The sequence below is a fragment of the Schistocerca nitens genome, chromosome 5 (assembly GCF_023898315.1).
Source record: "Schistocerca nitens isolate TAMUIC-IGC-003100 chromosome 5, iqSchNite1.1, whole genome shotgun sequence".
Lineage (NCBI taxonomy): Eukaryota > Metazoa > Arthropoda > Insecta > Orthoptera > Acrididae > Schistocerca > Schistocerca nitens.
This window is the reverse complement of record NC_064618.1, coordinates 496,130,114-496,147,171: the sequence shown is the minus strand read 5'-3', so window position 1 is coordinate 496,147,171 and position 17,058 is coordinate 496,130,114. Positions and strand designations below refer to the sequence as shown.

At 38.1% G+C, this 17,058-nt stretch overlaps 1 protein-coding gene across 1 annotated transcript in view; it reads right to left on the bottom strand.

The window, feature by feature from the left end:
- LOC126260908 (beta-parvin) overlaps positions 1 to 16,016 on the bottom strand; it is a 129,339-nt gene extending 113,323 nt beyond the window's left edge. Inside the window, exon 1 of the mRNA XM_049958365.1 lies at positions 15,534 to 16,016. Coding sequence (XP_049814322.1) covers positions 15,534 to 16,002 — 469 coding nt within the window. The 5' untranslated portion in view covers positions 16,003 to 16,016. The remainder of the gene's footprint in view (positions 1 to 15,533) is intronic.
- Positions 16,017 to 17,058: the final 1,042 nt, after the last annotated feature.

The window sequence follows — 17,058 nt, the reverse complement described above, 5'->3', positions numbered from 1 at the left end:
TCCAGTCACCCATGACTAATAAATTTTCGTCTCCCTTCACTATCTGAATAATTTCTTTTATTTCATCATACATTTCTTCAATTTCTTCGTCATCTGCAGAGCTAGTAGGCATATAAACTTGTACTACTGTGGTAGGCGTGGGCTTCGTATCTATCTTGGCCACAATAATGCGTTCACTATGCTGTTTGTAGTAGCTTACCCGCATTCCTATTTTTCTATTCATTATTAAACCTACTCCTGCATTACCCCTATTTGATTTTGTGTTTATAACCCTGTATTCATCTGACCAGAAGTCTTGTTCCTCCGGCCACCGAACTTCACTAATTCCCACTATATCTAACTTTAACCTATCCATTTCCCTTTTTAAATTTTCTAACCTACCTGCCCGATTAAGGGATCTGACATTCCACGCTCCGATCCGTAGAACGCCAGTTTTCATTCTCCTGATAACGACATCCTCTTGAGTAGTCCCTGCCCGGAGATCCGAATGGGGGACTATTTTACCCCCAGAATGTTTTACCCAAGAGGACGCCATTGTCATTCAACCATACAGTAAAGCTGTATGCCCTCGGGAAAAATTACGGCCGTAGTTTCCCCTTGCTTTCAGCCGTTCGCAGTACCAGAACAGCAAGGCCGTTTTGGTTAGTGTTACAAGGCCAGATCAGCAATCACCCAGACTGTTGCCCCTGCAACTACTGAAAAGGCTGCTGCCCCTCTTCAGGAACCACACGTTTGTCTGGCCTCTCAACAAATACCCCTCCGTTGTGGTTGCACCTACGGTACGGCTATATGCATCGCTGAAGCACACAAGCCTCCCCACCAACGGTGAAAGGTGGCTACACTGAGTCACAGCGCCAGAGATTGCGCCAAAGAGTATTATTTCCGCCGCCTCCACTGGCAGTGCTTGTTGAGGTCTGGTAGTGGAGAGTGCATGTCGAGAAGTCGTCGTGGGGAGTGCTTATTGAGAAGTGGGCAGTAGGAGTTCTGATGTAGCCGTGACTAGTTGTGAGCATGTTGTATGCAGTTGTTCTGATGGGCTAGACAGCCGATGCTGTTCGATTGCGGATGTTGTAATGATCAGAGTGTATGTTTCGTCAATATATATGAAGGTAATAAATTTTTTTTTATTTTTATTTCAAATGTCTTAAACAATAATGCCTCTTGGTCACAGGTTCAGTCAACAAAGCATCTGGCTTGTGTTCATGTATTAGAGTGTAATTCTGGTTTCTATGTGCAAGTATAGTATTTCAGTTTTATTTAATTAATTCAGTGTAAATGGTATTTAAAATATCTTGTCTTTTTGAGGAAGAACCGTGCCAGATGTGTACGTTGAACCACACTTCCACACACAGAACAGCTACACTTGTGCTTTGTTGTTTTGTAGCTTTCATAGTTGCTGGGGACTTAGTTAATTAATTGTGTTAACAGAAATTTTCTTTCATTCTTTGTTGTTATTCTATGCAGTCAGATTGCGTACTAATACCAGTCAGGGCCAACCGGTTACGAGAATTCGTAACCGGACATACAGCTACTAAAATTAAAATTGTTTGCATCATTTTATAATTAAGCCCCCATGCACGTGGCGACCGCTGCTTCGGATCGTCCCTTGGAAGCTTCTGATAGTAAAAATAGCAGACAGTAGTATTGTTGTAGTAATTTGTAGTAATAGAATATTGCATGTGTAGATTTGGTAATTGAACATTTGTAGTTGTGTTGTCTATCTTCTAATGGTATTTTTGCAGAATTTTATTTTTGATGTCTTGTATATGTGTTTGACAATTTCGTGCAATTATGAAGATTTCAATTGTTCGTTAATCGTGTTTGAGGGAAGCATTTCGTGTGAATGGTATTGTTGGTGACAAAGTGTCATATTGTGTGTAATTTTCGTATAGTGACGAATTTTGTATGTTTTGTAAATGATTACGCGACCGATGAAAAAGGCAAAAATGATGGATAGTCAGAATGACGAAATTGTTGACATGGCGAACTCGCCAACACAGGAGAACAGTATGATGAATAATGAAGTGGAGAACAATTTAATAAGTCGGGAAAATAGTCCGGAACCATTTCAAAATTTTTCTCAATCAGAAAATTCACAGAATACGAGATTAACGATAGAAGATTCTGAAATAGTATCGAACACAGATAGCTTTACAGCTATGACGAAAGAAGTTGGTTTTGCGGGAAATGTTAGGGGTGAAAAGAGTTTCGAACCAGTTAATATGGAGCAGTTGATGGATGCTATATTAAATTTGGGATCACAGATGGAAGCAATGGCAACATGGTTAGGCTCACGAATAAGGACATGTTTCAAAAGCATGAAAGATGAATCAAAGAAAGAAATTAGAGAAGAAGTACAACCGATTTTGAATGCTCACAATAATTGTTTAATTTCAATAGAAATTAGACAAGAGGAAAAGGACAGAGAACAGGAAGAAAGAGATCGCGTGATAGTACAGAAATTTTCAGAGTTAAATTTACAATGTGCACATGATAAGGAAGAAATACTTGAAAGAATCGAGGAATCCGTACCAAATGACGGAATAAATAACCTAACACAACAGTATGAACAGTTAACTACTAAATGTGTCAATACTGAAACCCGAGTCGCGACACTTACGGAAGACGTAAATAAACAGAAAGAACAAATAGGTGACTTATCGGAAAGAGTTGAGGAGATTGCAGATAAATTGACAAGTCTTATTTTAAATGGGGACAGAGATTCAGTTGATACAGCTCCATTGCCATTTGCAGAAACCGAAGAGTACCAGAACATAAATAAACATTTTGAAAATCAGGGAAAATTTAATGAACGCGTTAAAAGGGAATTTGAGGCATTACGAAAGCAAGTCAAACAAATTGAAGGCGAAATCGTAGGAAAAGACAGCAGAAGAAATTTAGAATCACAGATAGCAGAGGGGTTTGAAGAAAATAATTTGTTTGATTTACGAGATGCAACAAGAGAGCGCCAGGCGCGCGAACTTGACAATAATCGACATTGGGACTGGGACAGACGCGGTAGGTCTTTGACGCCACGAGGCGAAAACTTTGATTATAAACACTTTTTAACTGTTCGGAAATTTAAGATCTTTCGCAATTCTAAGGACGACATACATCCATGTTCATGGTTAGATCAATTTATGTACGCACTTCCACCAAATTGGCCACTAAGTCACAAACTGGAATTTATGTGCGGCTATTTATGCCCTCAGGGGATTCGCTACACTAAGTGAATACGTGCCGTAGCGTGCACAGGGCCCCGAGCTGTAGTAGTGCTATTTCCCTTTTAGTTTTCTGCACTGCTGCGTACTCTTTTACTATTCTTTGTATCTATCAAAACAAGTCTTCAACTATCAATCTATCTAGAGAGTCGGTAAAGAATAACCGAATATGACTAGTTTACCCAAAAGTGATTTCGGAAATTACCGTTTGGACTTACTGTATCTTCAGCAGCATTCATTCGTAGTTTAAACGAAATTTTACCTGTTTATCTTCATGACAATATTACTTCATATGTTGACGATATTCTTATTGCTAAACGTTCTTGGAGTGAGCATAACAAAATTTTGGATTCATTATTACGTATTTTTGCAAGAGTTGGCATTACAGTGAACTTGGAAAAATCTGAATTTGGTCGTTCTCAGGTGAAATTTCTTGGTCATATTATTTCTACAGAAGGTATTCTTCCTGACCCAGAGAAACTAGACGCTATGCGTAATTATGCTGTTCCTACTACAAAACGTGATGTTCGTAGTTTCCTTGGTGTCTCTAATTTTCTTAGGCGCTTTGTTAGATTGGACAATTTGGCCACACCTCGTTTTTGCGAACTATCTGGAAAGTTCTTTTTAAACGAAAATCGGTCGACAACTCTGTTTGGTTAGTTTGCATTCCGGATGAGTGGGTTAATGAATTGATTTGGTATATACATTTCAGTTAAGCACACTTTGGTCCCAGAAAATGCTTTCATAAATTACGAGAAAATTGCTACTTCAGTAATATGGAAAAACGTATTCGATCTGTTCTTGCCAAATGCAAATTATGTGAAAAGGCTAAGCCGCCAACTATTTCTCACAGAGCACCATTGTTTCCTATCATTCCAGCGAAATTAAAGGAGATGGCTGCAGTCGATTTGTTCGGTCCAGTGGTTCGTTCTACTAATGGTTTTGCGTACATTTTGGTAGCAGTGGAATTGACATCAAAATATGTGTGTTTTACACCTTTACGCAAAGCAACAGCTCGTTCAGTATCTAATGCTTTCATCAAACATTTTCTTAAAGAAGTGGGTCATGTTGATAAAGTTGTATCAGATAATGGATCACAGTTTCGCTCTAAAATTTGGCTCCGTACTCTACGGCGTCGTAAGATTAAACGAATTTTCATTTCACTTTTTCACCCTCAATCTAACGCTTCGGAGAGATGGATGAAGGAAAGCAATAAATTGTGTCGACTTTATTGTCATCAGAATCACATAACATGGGATCAATATCTTCATATTTTTCAAAACATTCTGAATGAACTCCCTAATGATTCAACTTCTTTACCGCCTATATTGATATTAAAAAACAAAGCACCGACAAATCGCATTTCTGAAATCGTTCCTTTTCCGCCTTCACGGAAACTGCGGCATTCTGAAGTTGTGAACCTGGCTCTGCAAAATATTGCATCTGCGGCTGCTAGAAGAGAGAAATCAGCTAAATGTCCTGGTCGTTTAAAAACCTTGTCAGTTGGTCAATAGGTGTTAATTAAGTCTCATCGTCTGTCTCACAAAGGAAAAGTCTTGTGTCGCAAATTTTTTCTGCTTTATAACGGTCCATATAGAGTTCGCAAAATTATTCATGATAACACTGTCGAAGTAGAAACTCTTAAATCCCGGCGCTCTAAGGAATACATCATATATCGAACGTTAAAATTTTTGTGGAATGACATACTTTTGAGAAACTAACAGTTATACGTAAACACACAGAGAGTACAAGGATACCGCGCCGTGTTCTGGCGGCGGCATATACTCAAAGCAACAGTCAAGTCTGCGCGCCGCACAAGGCAGTCGTTGACCGCAAACAATTACTTCTTACGTCACGCGTACCTACAGCTGATCGAGCGCTCAGTTCGAATGCACTGACAGCAGTAAACAAATACACAGTCTAATTTCTCCGATTAAATTCAGTATAAAGCTATAGTGACTTGATAAATTATGTTATTAACGTTCAGTATTTTTCAGGATACGGTTGTATAAAATATTTAAGAACTTCAGGTAAATTCTGTGTGTGTCCGACGTTAAGAGGACTTGCTATCGAGAAATTTTCAGGAAGAATGTAATTTCGAAGAAGAAACTAATAAACTAAAAAGGTAACTACTAATTGAGTTTATTTTTCAGGTAACATATTTCCACTTAGGTATGTACTTTAGACGTAATTTGCTGCTCGCGATTACGTGATTTATACTTTGTGCTAGATTTTATGTTCTATGAATTTACTTGTGAAGCGACGTGCTTGCGTACATTAACTGATTTTGACAATGATTGATTAATGAACAGGATTGTTACTTATGTATATTATGCATCGCTTGGCTGCTATGCTTTTTCACTGATGTCATATTTTTTTTATGTGCCTGCTGTGCTTATTTATTTAAATTATAATTGTCACATGATTAATTGTGCTGATATGGTTATGTATGTAAGTTATACTTTGTGATTTATCTGCTTGCGCCTTCATGTTTACTTATTAAGATTACATATGAACATTTATTTGTTTATGCTGATATGATGCTAATGACCTGTTTATTATGTAAAATATATATTTGCTGCTTTGCATATGGATTGCATATTTACACATTTCTGTTTGGTTGTCATAACTACTCTTTAATTTGGTATATAGAAATGCTGATATACTGTGTACAAACATAGAGTTTAGGTCACACTATGGTATTAATTATAGATTATTCGCTTGGCAGAGCCTCATTGTAGGAATTGTGCTGCATCCACTTGTTGACATTCTGTTGTCTACTGGTATATTTACTCGCTATTGCATGTTTTGCTTACGCTTAGCGCTTTATATTTTAAGATAAGAAAATGAGCTGCTGTAATTCTACGAACGACATTGGTACAAGAAACTTCATTGAAGTCACATGAGCTCGAGGTTTTATGGAAGCTGTATAAATTTATGCTAATAGGAAGGAAGCTAACGACATGACACACCAACACTAGGTTTAGACCATTGACAGTTATCACACTGCATTCTTCGTGAGAAATTGAAATAGCAAGTGACACTTGACACAAGAAATACTCCACATGTTTGCTTCTGTTTTGCCATGATTCTTGAAGTGGTGTACACACTGTGAAATATTACGATTTATTCATTCAAAGTCTTTTGTGATCTTTCATACTACGTACTCGCACCTACTTACTGAAAGTTATTCAAACTAAAGGCTGTTAGAGGTCATGTATGCATTTCTTTTATTTTATGATGGACAAGGTAACCAAAATGTATTTTATAATTCATAATGAGTAGAAGATTTGGCTCAGGTGGACTACACAGAGGTTGTGTGTGGACATTGTGTCTTCGGATTGTATGGGATGATGAGTTGAAGTTTGCACTATAATTTTATCTGTACTTGTTCGAGGAGACTGACTAGAGGAAAGAGTTGTTATGGAAGTGAAATGATATTGGTGATAAGGTTTATATGTATCGACATATTGAAGAGGTATTATTGAGTTATTGAGATTGTGTGAAGTTGATGATTATTGGAGTTTTGGTGGACAAGAGGTAGGGTAAATGATATTGATGATAAGGTTTATATGTATCGACGTAAGAGGTATTATTGAAGTATTAAGTTTATGAGATGCTGATGATTATTGGAGTTTTGGTGGAAAAGAGGTAAAGTAAGTGAGGAGCATATTTTTTTGTTGGTTTATATGGAACAAGGAGGATGAAGATGGCAGACTAGAACACTCAAGTGGAAGGAAGATTGTCTACACACACACTTTGTTAAATCACTAAGCAGTATATACTTTTTTTTGGAGAGAGGAAGTATTTGCATATCTTGGCACACTGACAGTTGTTCAGGAACCGTACATTTTGATTTGGCTTGGCAAACATTGGTCTTGACATGATGACTACGATGTTGACTAACTATTATTGACTGTTATACATTGCTGCCACTACTACTTGATACACATGTCGAACATCAAATCTTTGACAGAATTGCATTTACACAGTTAACACTATTCAACTACACAGTAGCACTTAATGTGGATGATAGATGAGTGAGTGTGTTTTGTGTGTTTTCCTTTCCTAATCCCAAATAATTGGTACCGACCTATCTCCTAAATGTTATTTTACTTGTTTATTGTGGCCTCCACTGACACCCATAAATATTATAGGTTTACTGATATTTATGTATTTGTAGTATTTAATATGACAATTATCTGATATCATTTGTGTGTTTATTATAATTTGTATGTTTAGTGTAAGAGCATTGATAATAATTTTGTAAAAGCAATTGTGTGTGCCTTCAAACTGTTGTTCGTGCTTGCACCTATTCAACATTGATGAGTGCCACTTGAAAATGTTTAATTTCTGCTGATGAACTGTCTAATTAGTGATAGTGAATATTGTGGACTGTTACCTGCACTTGTTCAATATGATGGGTGCCACTAGGAGATGTTTAATTTCTGCTGATGAACTCTGATGAACTGTGTAATTAGTGATAGTGAATATTATGGACTGTTACGTGCACTTGTTCAACATGATGGGTGCCACTAGGAGATGTTTAATTTCTGCTGATGAACTCTGATGAACTGTCTAATTAGTGATAGTGAATATTATGGACTGTTACCTGCACTTGTTCAACATGATGGGTGCCACTAGGAAATGTTTAATTTCTGCTGATAAACTCTGATGAACTGTCTGATTAGTGATTGTGAATATTATGGACTGTTTACCTGCACCTGTTTAACATTGCTAGGTGCCACTGATGGAATTGCTTCTACTGAAATAATTTCACTTGTTGGTGGTGTCTGCACCTGCTCAACATTACTGGGTGCCACTAATGGACAGCTTCTACTGAAATGATGTCACTTGTTGGTGTCTGCACCTGTTCAACATTGCTGGGTGCCACTAATGGAACTGCTTCTACTAAAATGATGTCACTTGTTGGTGTCTGCACCTGTTCAACATTGCTGGGTGCCACTGGTGGAACTGCTTCTACTGAGATGATGTCACTTTATGCTGTCTGCACCTGTTCAACATTGCTGGGTGCCACTGTTGGAACTGCTACTACTGATGATGTCGCTTGTTGGTGTCTGCACCTGTTCAACGTTACTGGGTGCCACTAATGGAACTGCTTCTACTGAAATGATGTCACTTGTTGGTGTCTGCGCCTGCTCGCCATTGCTGGGTGCCACTGTTGGAGCTGTTTAATTAATGCTGATGAAATGTTATAAGACTGCTATTTGCAACTGTTGACCATTGCTGGGTGCTACTGCTGGAACTGTCAACTACTTGTTTATTGAACTATTGACAAGATTTTATGTGAATATTTGTATAAACTGAATTTTTGTGTGTTTACTGTTTATGAAATGTTATGAGACTCTTACCTGCACCTATTCGTGATTGTTGACGCTATTGATTGAATTGTTTAACCACATGATACTTGTGTAAACTATTATGTAAAATCATATGTATGCAAGCATTTGTATTCCTTACTGTATTTTATGTATTAGGTTATTGAAGGGTCAGTGCAAAGCCAAAATTTATTTAGTTATGTGATATTTACTTATTAATATTACTTTTTAATTTTTGTCTGTATTTTTTGAACGAATTTGGTGGTATTTTCACCACCAATGCTGGCAAAAATACCATCAAATTCTAGCCGTGGAGGAGGGGCATATGAAAGGTGGCTACACTGAGTCACAGCGCCAGAGATTGCGCCAAAGAGTATTATTTCCGCCGCCTCCACTGGCAGTGCTTGTTGAGATGTGGTAGTGAAGAGTGCTTGTCGAGAAGTCGTCGTGGAGAGTGCTTATTGAGAAGTGGGCAGTAGGAGTTCTGATGTAGCCGTGACTAGTTGTGAACATGTTGTATGCAGTTGTTCTGATGGGCTAGACAGCCGATGCTGTTCGATTTGCGGATGTTGTAATGATCAGAGTGTATGTTTCGTCAATATATATGAAGGTAATAATTTTTTTATTTTTATTTCAAATGTCTTAAACAATAATGCCTCTTGGTCACAGGTTCAGTCAACAAAGCATCTGGCTTGTGTTCATGTATTAGAGTGTAATTCTGGTTTCTATGTGCAAGTATAATATTTCAGTTTTATTTAATTAATTCAGTGTAAATGGTATTTAAAATATCTTGTCTTTTTGAGGAAGAACCGTGCCAGATGTGTACGTTGAACCACACTTCCACACACAGAACAGTTACACTTGTGCCTTGTTGTTTCGTAGCTTTCATATTTGCTGGGGACTTAGTTAATTAATTGTGTTAACGGAAATTTTCTTTCATTCTTTGTTGTTATTCTATGCAGTCAGATTGCGTACTAATACCAGTCAGGGCCAACCGGTTACGAGACTTCGAAGCCGGACATACAGCTACTAAAATTAAAATTATTTGCATTATTTTATAATTAAGCCCCCATGCAACGGCAAGGTCCATGGTTCATTGGGGGGGGGGGGGTACTGTCTTAACGACTTTAAATGATGAGTACGTTAGTAGGAGTACTTTGAGAATGCGGTATATTTCTGCAAAACAGTTATTGGTGTCGATGGTCGAGCAATTAAATAAAATATAAGTTGAATAACAGGGAAACAATAGATTCCTACTTCACGTAGTTAGTTATGAACAACAACATAGCTCGCGAGATATTCACTTCTGAATGGACACTACGTCTTCCACACAAGAGCACAGGTTGGCACTCCGAAATATTTCTGTCCTCCGCGACCACGTGCAAACTGCTCCACTGTCCAAGTCTTTCCGCCGACTCCGCGTCCGTCGCGCCGTCGCGTCCACCACTTCTCGTGTCCTGTGCCGTCCTGTCCAGAACTGCCGCACTGCTCAGAACTACCTAACTACCTCCTGTCCTTAGCGGAAACGATGCTCCTCCCCAACTTCCATACGTCTCTCTTAGTAACGAGCGCTGTGATTGGCTAGAGCGCTCCCTCCATGTCTCCAAGCCAACATGCACTCACAAACATATTGAAACATACGAAATACTGGATTTACATTTAAATAACTTGAAATTAAATAAATATTCCTATGGCTGGACCATAAACAAGCTCAAACACACATTATTAAACACATAAACAAATTAAATAAACATATATCAAAGGAAAAGCAACAAAAGGTAGGCCAGTAGACCAATGTCTCTGTGCTTTCTAAAACACAGTAAATATTTAACCAATTTCTTCATGAATAGTATATATCGGGAATAAACGAAGACATAGATGAATAAATATATTTAAAAGCATGCTGCTACCGTTTTTTCGTGTGACTATGGAGTTCTTATGGCCTGACGCGATCGATAGTAATCAGCCACTTTGACCTCCAATAACTCATGTACCATCTAAGTTGCAAGCCTGTAAATCATACCAATTTAGGTTTACACTAATAGCTTTCGAAAGACATGTAAATCGACAGAATCGTACGAACCGTTTAGATTTTGGAAATTCGTTGCTGGATGTTACTTGTATAATTTATCATCAGATACTAAACTTTAAACCAATAAATATATTGAAAATCTGATTACGCCATCGGAATCGTCGTGCAGATAATGGTAATGCACATTTTCCTTTTTGATGTATCATGATTCATCTGGGTACTATTAATTTCTGTATGAACTGTGAAATGTCTGCTATTAAGGTTTCACAAAGTCCGCCATCTTTGGCACTCTCAGCATTGACATTTCCTTCATCAACACGAAGCACCGTCCTCGTCACAGCGTCAACATGGAATTTCCAGCCACCCGATCGGGCTGGACCCCTCTTGCTTTGGCGAACGTCCGGCACCACGGTGGTCGGCCTGTGAGCGGCTCACGCCCGCCGAGCGGCCCGTGCGGCCACGCCAACTCCGAACTTAGAATATCTTCAGAGCGGCACAGTTCGCCCATTACCTCACAAACGTAACTACCGACCAATTTCTATTGCCCCAAAGTTTTTGATTTTATGTTGTACAACCAGCTAAATACCTATTGCGAAAAACATGTTCTCATCTGCAACAGACAGTTTGGATTCCAACATAGTAAAAGTATGGCAAATGCTGTCACTAAGTTGTTAACCAGATATTAACTGCATTTGAAAATAAGGATCTGGTATCTGTTGCACTTTGTGATCTCAGCAAAGCTTTTGACTATATACCCTCTGACACATTATTTGCAAAACTAGAATTTTATGGAATAAGAAAACCATCTTTAGCTGTAATGAATAGGAATAGTAAACAAGTTAGTCCTAATTAAAAACAGATGCTCTTCGTTGAAGGGAAGCTTCAGACTTGAGCGCCACAGAGGGGTCTCTGTTACAGTTCTTTCATCATTACAGTTAGCGATTTACCAAACTAGGCACTAGGTAACTCAGTAGTGTATTATGCAGCTGACACGACACTACTCAGTACACACCATGATGCAACAGAACTGCATCAGGCAACATACGAAAAGTTATAACTAGAAATGAATTGATTTTCTTCTAATCAACAATTTTGTAATCCTAATAAAACACTTGTACTAATTCTGGGGTTAACTAAAGCTGTAGAAAATAAACCAGTAAAATTTTTAGGTTGTCATATTGCAAATTAAAGAGGTATGAATATGTTAGCCATGTCTGCAAGTGAATAGCAGGAGTGTGCATCTCAATTGGAAACTGGGAACTGTAGACACTTATCAGTGCCTGAAGGTGGGTTATTGTAGACTATTTCAGTCACATGTTTCATATGGCCTTCTGATGTCGGACCTTCCTGTTATTTCACTAAAATTCTGAAAATTCGAAAAAAAAATAACCTAACCAGAATAATGCAAAGTGAATCCTAAGGAACATAAATGACCCCACTTTATCAAGCTCAACATATTTACTGTTGTAAATCTATACATTTATATACAGCATTGCATTATGTCAAAATCAACTTAAATGACAATATAAAAAGAAAAAGTACATCTTCACAACACAGGACAGAGACAGGACTTTTGATATACCATGGCACAGACTGACAAAGGCTGCAAACACACATAAAATAAGCACTTCCTGTAAGTAGCCGATCCTTGTCCTGTAATATAATCAAATTTCGGATTTATGACTTGCTACTGAAACACCCATTTTACAAGAAAGTAGAACTATCTGAGGTAAACATAATCGACGATAAATTATGAGAATATTTCTAAATGAAGTGGAATTAAATTATAAGAACTTCTCTGTAAAAATTGTTATTAATTTTATAGTTATGTCTTAACGCGTTTCGCTGTAAGTGGTCAGTGGTGACCAAAGGATTGAACTGAATTTCTTTTGGAGTATACTGTTGTAAGAACTCCATATTTAATAATCAATACAAATGCTTACTCGAAGATCTGTACCTAAGGACTGGAAAGTGGCGCAGGTCAAATTAACACACAAGGTCAAGATCAGGGATGTCAGGTAGAAGCAGTATCTTTCAATTACCGAAAAAAAATTTTACTCTCTAACACAGCTATGTACGATTGAATGGGGGTATCAAGTGAAATTTCGATTGGATTGAGTGTTTCTTGGTAGGGAGGACGTGGCATGTTATCTCGGATGGAGAATCATCGACAGATGTAAAAATAACTTCAATGTGCTCCAGAGAAGTGTGTTGAGACCCTTGCTGTTCGTGTTGTATTTTGATGGTCTTGTGGATAATGTTAACAGTAACCTCAAACTTTTCGCAAACGATGTAGTTATCTGTAATGAAGTACTATCTGAAAAAACATCCGGATAAATAATCAGTCGACTCTTGAAAAAATTTCAAAGTAGACAAGGATTGGAAATTTTCTTTAAATGTTCAGAATTCTAAAACTGTGCGTTTCTTAAAACTAAGAAAAAAAGTTTCCTATGAGCACAGTTTATAAGAGTCACTATTGGGATCGGTCCACTCATACAAATACCTGGATGTAACTCTTTCCAGGGATATGACATGGAAAGTTCACACTGGCTCAGATGTAGGTAAAGCAGGTGGCAATCTTCATTTTATTGACAAAACAAGGGAAACACAATCTGTTCACAAAGAAAATTGCTTATAAATCACTTGTGTGACTTTCCTAGAATACTGCTCAAGTTTTTAGTATCCATACCAAATATTGCTAACAGGGGATGCTGAACGCACACAAAGAAAGGTTGCACATATGGTCACTGGTTTGTCTGACCAATGGGAAAGTGTCACAGTTGCTCAAGAAGCTTAACCGCAAGACACTGAAGATAGATGGGAAACCTCCAGAGAGTCTACTTCTAAATTTCAAGAAACTATTTTAAATGATGAAATCTAGAAATAACTACAACCCCCGTGTATCCCTGTCGTAGGGATTATGAGGATAAGATTAGATTAATTACAGCGCACGTGGACTCATTTATACAGTCATTCTTCTCGCACATCACGCTTGAAGTAAATGGGTCGATGTCCTATTAACTGTACAATGAGATGTACCCTCTTTCATGTGCTTCAGAGTGCTTTGCAGAAAATGGGTGTAGATGTAGAAGAAAGGAAATAGAAGTGATGTGCTAAGTTATGGATTCATACCATTGGCATCAGTTCGCAGTACGATTTAGGAACACACACACTGTGTTTGAACATTATGAAATCCTCGAAGAAAACCACCTAGACGTCATAGACAACACGGATTCAGTAAAAATCGTTTCTATTCATACAAAGTAGTGAATGCTATCGACAGTGGATCTCAAGTTGATTCTATATTTCTAAATTTTTCGAAGGCTTTTGAACAGTTCCTCACAAGCAGCTTCTAACGAAATTTCCTAGCTGTAGAACATCGTCACAGTTGTGTGGCTTGATTGTGCTTTCCTGTCAGAAAGGTACAGTTTATTGTAACTGATGAAAAGTCATCGAGTTAAACGGAAGTTATATCTGATGTTCCCCAAGGTAGTGTTATAAGTCCTTTGCTGTTCCTATTCTATATAAACAATTTAGGAGGTAATATGAGCAGCCCTCTTAGATTGTTTGCACATGATACTGTGGCAACTGATGTTAAACAACAAAAAGTGTGAGATCTACATGAGTACTAAAAGCAACCATAACGTTTCGGTTACATAATGAAACACACAAATTTAAAGGTTGTCTGTTTAAGTAAATAGCTAGGGATTACGATCACTAACAACAGGAACCATGACACGGAAAATATTGTGGGGAAGGCAAACCGAGGACTACGTTTTATTGGCAGAACACTTTTCAAGATGTAACAAATCTGCTAAAGAGACTGTGCACACCTTACTTTTCGTCCTCTTTTGGAGTATTGCTGCAAAGAACGCGATCCTTACCAGATAGGCTTGGTGGAAAATATCAGAAAAGTTCAAAGAAGGGCACATGTTTTGCATTATCGTGAAAGAAGGAAGAGAGTGTCGTGAATATGATACGTGAGTTGGGGTGGCAATCATTAAAGCAAAGGCGTTTTTCTTTCCGGCGGGATCTTATCACGAAATTTCAACCGTCAGCTTTCTGCTCCGAATGAGAAAATATGTTGTTGACTCGCATCTGCCCATGGAACTATGACCGTCGCAGTACAATAATTGAAATCAGAGCTTGCATGGGAAGATTTAGGTACTCGATTTTCCCACATGCTAATCGAAAGTGAAGCGGTAGTGATACTGTCTGAATTTGGTTTGATGAACTCTCTGCTAAACACTGAAGTGTGAACTGCAGAGTTGTCATTTAGATGTAAAGGTACCTCAGATATAAAACATTATTTGTATAGATAAATACAGCAAAAAACAAGTTGGCCTAGTGATATTAATTCAGACATGAGTTTCTCGTTATCGTATATGAGCCTCAATAACATTGGAAAAATCTATGTAAAAAATAGCTTTATCACGCTGCAATAGAAAGCACGAAAACAAATAAGAAACCTAGAAATAACACAAAGAAAGATAACAGGAAGCGCGCATGTAACACGCACAGGAATAGATGTAATCTTAAATGTTAGTCCGTTCTACCTACAAAACAGACGTATCTAAATACTGCACAAATCGGAGCTAGCCGTAACGAAGACGGTGGGTAATGCATTTTAAAGTAATAACTCTACATGTCAAACATTCGGAAGAATTTAGTTACTCATCACGTTTCGAGAGATCACTGCGGCGTAAGTGCACGAGACACAGTCACCACTGGTAGCCATATTGATTTTTTTTAATAATGTAGTACAGACTATTTAAGAAACACGTAGAAAATTTACGCAGCATATAGTGTAGTATTAATTCCTGAAGCTTCATCTACTTCTAGCAGAATGTTTACATTTTTGCATAGTTAACGTCAAACACGTCAATTACACCATATGAAATGAAGATTTACCGATATGCTCATTACTTATGAATCACATACCTTTCAGTGTCCCAACTGATTCGCAGTGACTGCTTCTGCACTTTGCATTTTCTTTCTCGTCGGATTTCTGTGCTCGTTCTGGTGCCTCCTTATCTTCCTTTTGTTCAGGCTTCTCTTCCACGTCACTTCTAACTGCCAGTACGACATAATCAGGTTCTTCTGTCTCACTGCTTGGAGCTTGTTCTTGAGTACTGTTGACTTCGGCTGGTGTGGTTTCATGCGAGCTTTTCTTAAGTTTGAACTTTTCGTTTTCATCTTGGACTACTTGCTGCGTATGACCCTGCGTTTCACACTGTCTGTTTTGGGGAATTTTAGGAGTAACGTCTATTACCCGAGGCGGCTGCGGCTTGTCATCTTCGCCTTCATCCTCGTACTCAGAAGTTGTAGGAGAAGCTGGCTGGACGCGCATTTCAATGGACGACTGACGGTACAGTGTCCGAGATACGGGCATTTCCAGTTCACCCTCCATAGCGCTCAACGTAATCAGCGCGACTGGTGAAGCAGTTTATCTGCGTGTGTCATACAGGAAGAGAACCGATACAGGCGGCCGCAGCTTCCGCGGCGCCCATATTAGGAATCCGAGGAAGCAATATATACAAAACTTCGCAAGAGAAATACATTTTGAGTATTATCGGTAGTACAAATTTATCATACTACACTGCTACAGTGAAATTATACCAAAGTCATTGAAACTGACGCAAAAGTAGAAAAATGCGATCAAATTAAGGCAATGCCGTCTGTATCATCGACTGTTGCCTGGCGAATTTCTCGTTACAGCGTCAATGGACTAAATCACTCACATATGATACAGTTATCCACTAACTATTGTGAGAATCTACTGTTACCAAAGTACATTAAATATAAATGAAAATAAATTATCTTTTAAATCGCGCCTTGCTTTTTCAGTTACAAAGTTAAAAATAAGAAAATCGTTAAACATCAAAGGTTACATGTGTATCTTCCTCAGTAGAGGATCATTTGAATACCGAGTTCAGTATTGCTGTTTAGTTTTTATTTATTTTATTATTTGCTGCCACTTACATCGTTTACATATAACAAGTATTTCTTTGGGTTTTGTGAGGAATATTTTGATAATGCTGTGCTGTGTTAGTCATTGAAGGTTTCACGCATTGCCCTCTTGACAACCAAACACGTTTCATTCAGCATGTCTTTATCCATGGTCCTATGCTTTGTTTCTTTGTCTATTACGCAGACGGCACTGTTTCTTTAGAAGTTACTTCACAATAACTATATACCGTGGACTATTAGCTCCCTCCCCCCCCCCCCCACGACCATTATGAACTACACACATATCTATCCAGTTTATAGTCAATTTATTCCTTCCAATTTGAGCTATAGTTCTTCTACGTACTCCTGCCAAGAGATATGAGGTAAATATTTTGAGATCCTCTTGAAGATGTGACAGGACAGCCTCTTTGTGTAACTTACTAAATCTGAAAATCTTCCTACTTGTTCCAGCTGCCCAATGTAATTTTATAATCATTGTTGCTACAACTGTCTTGCA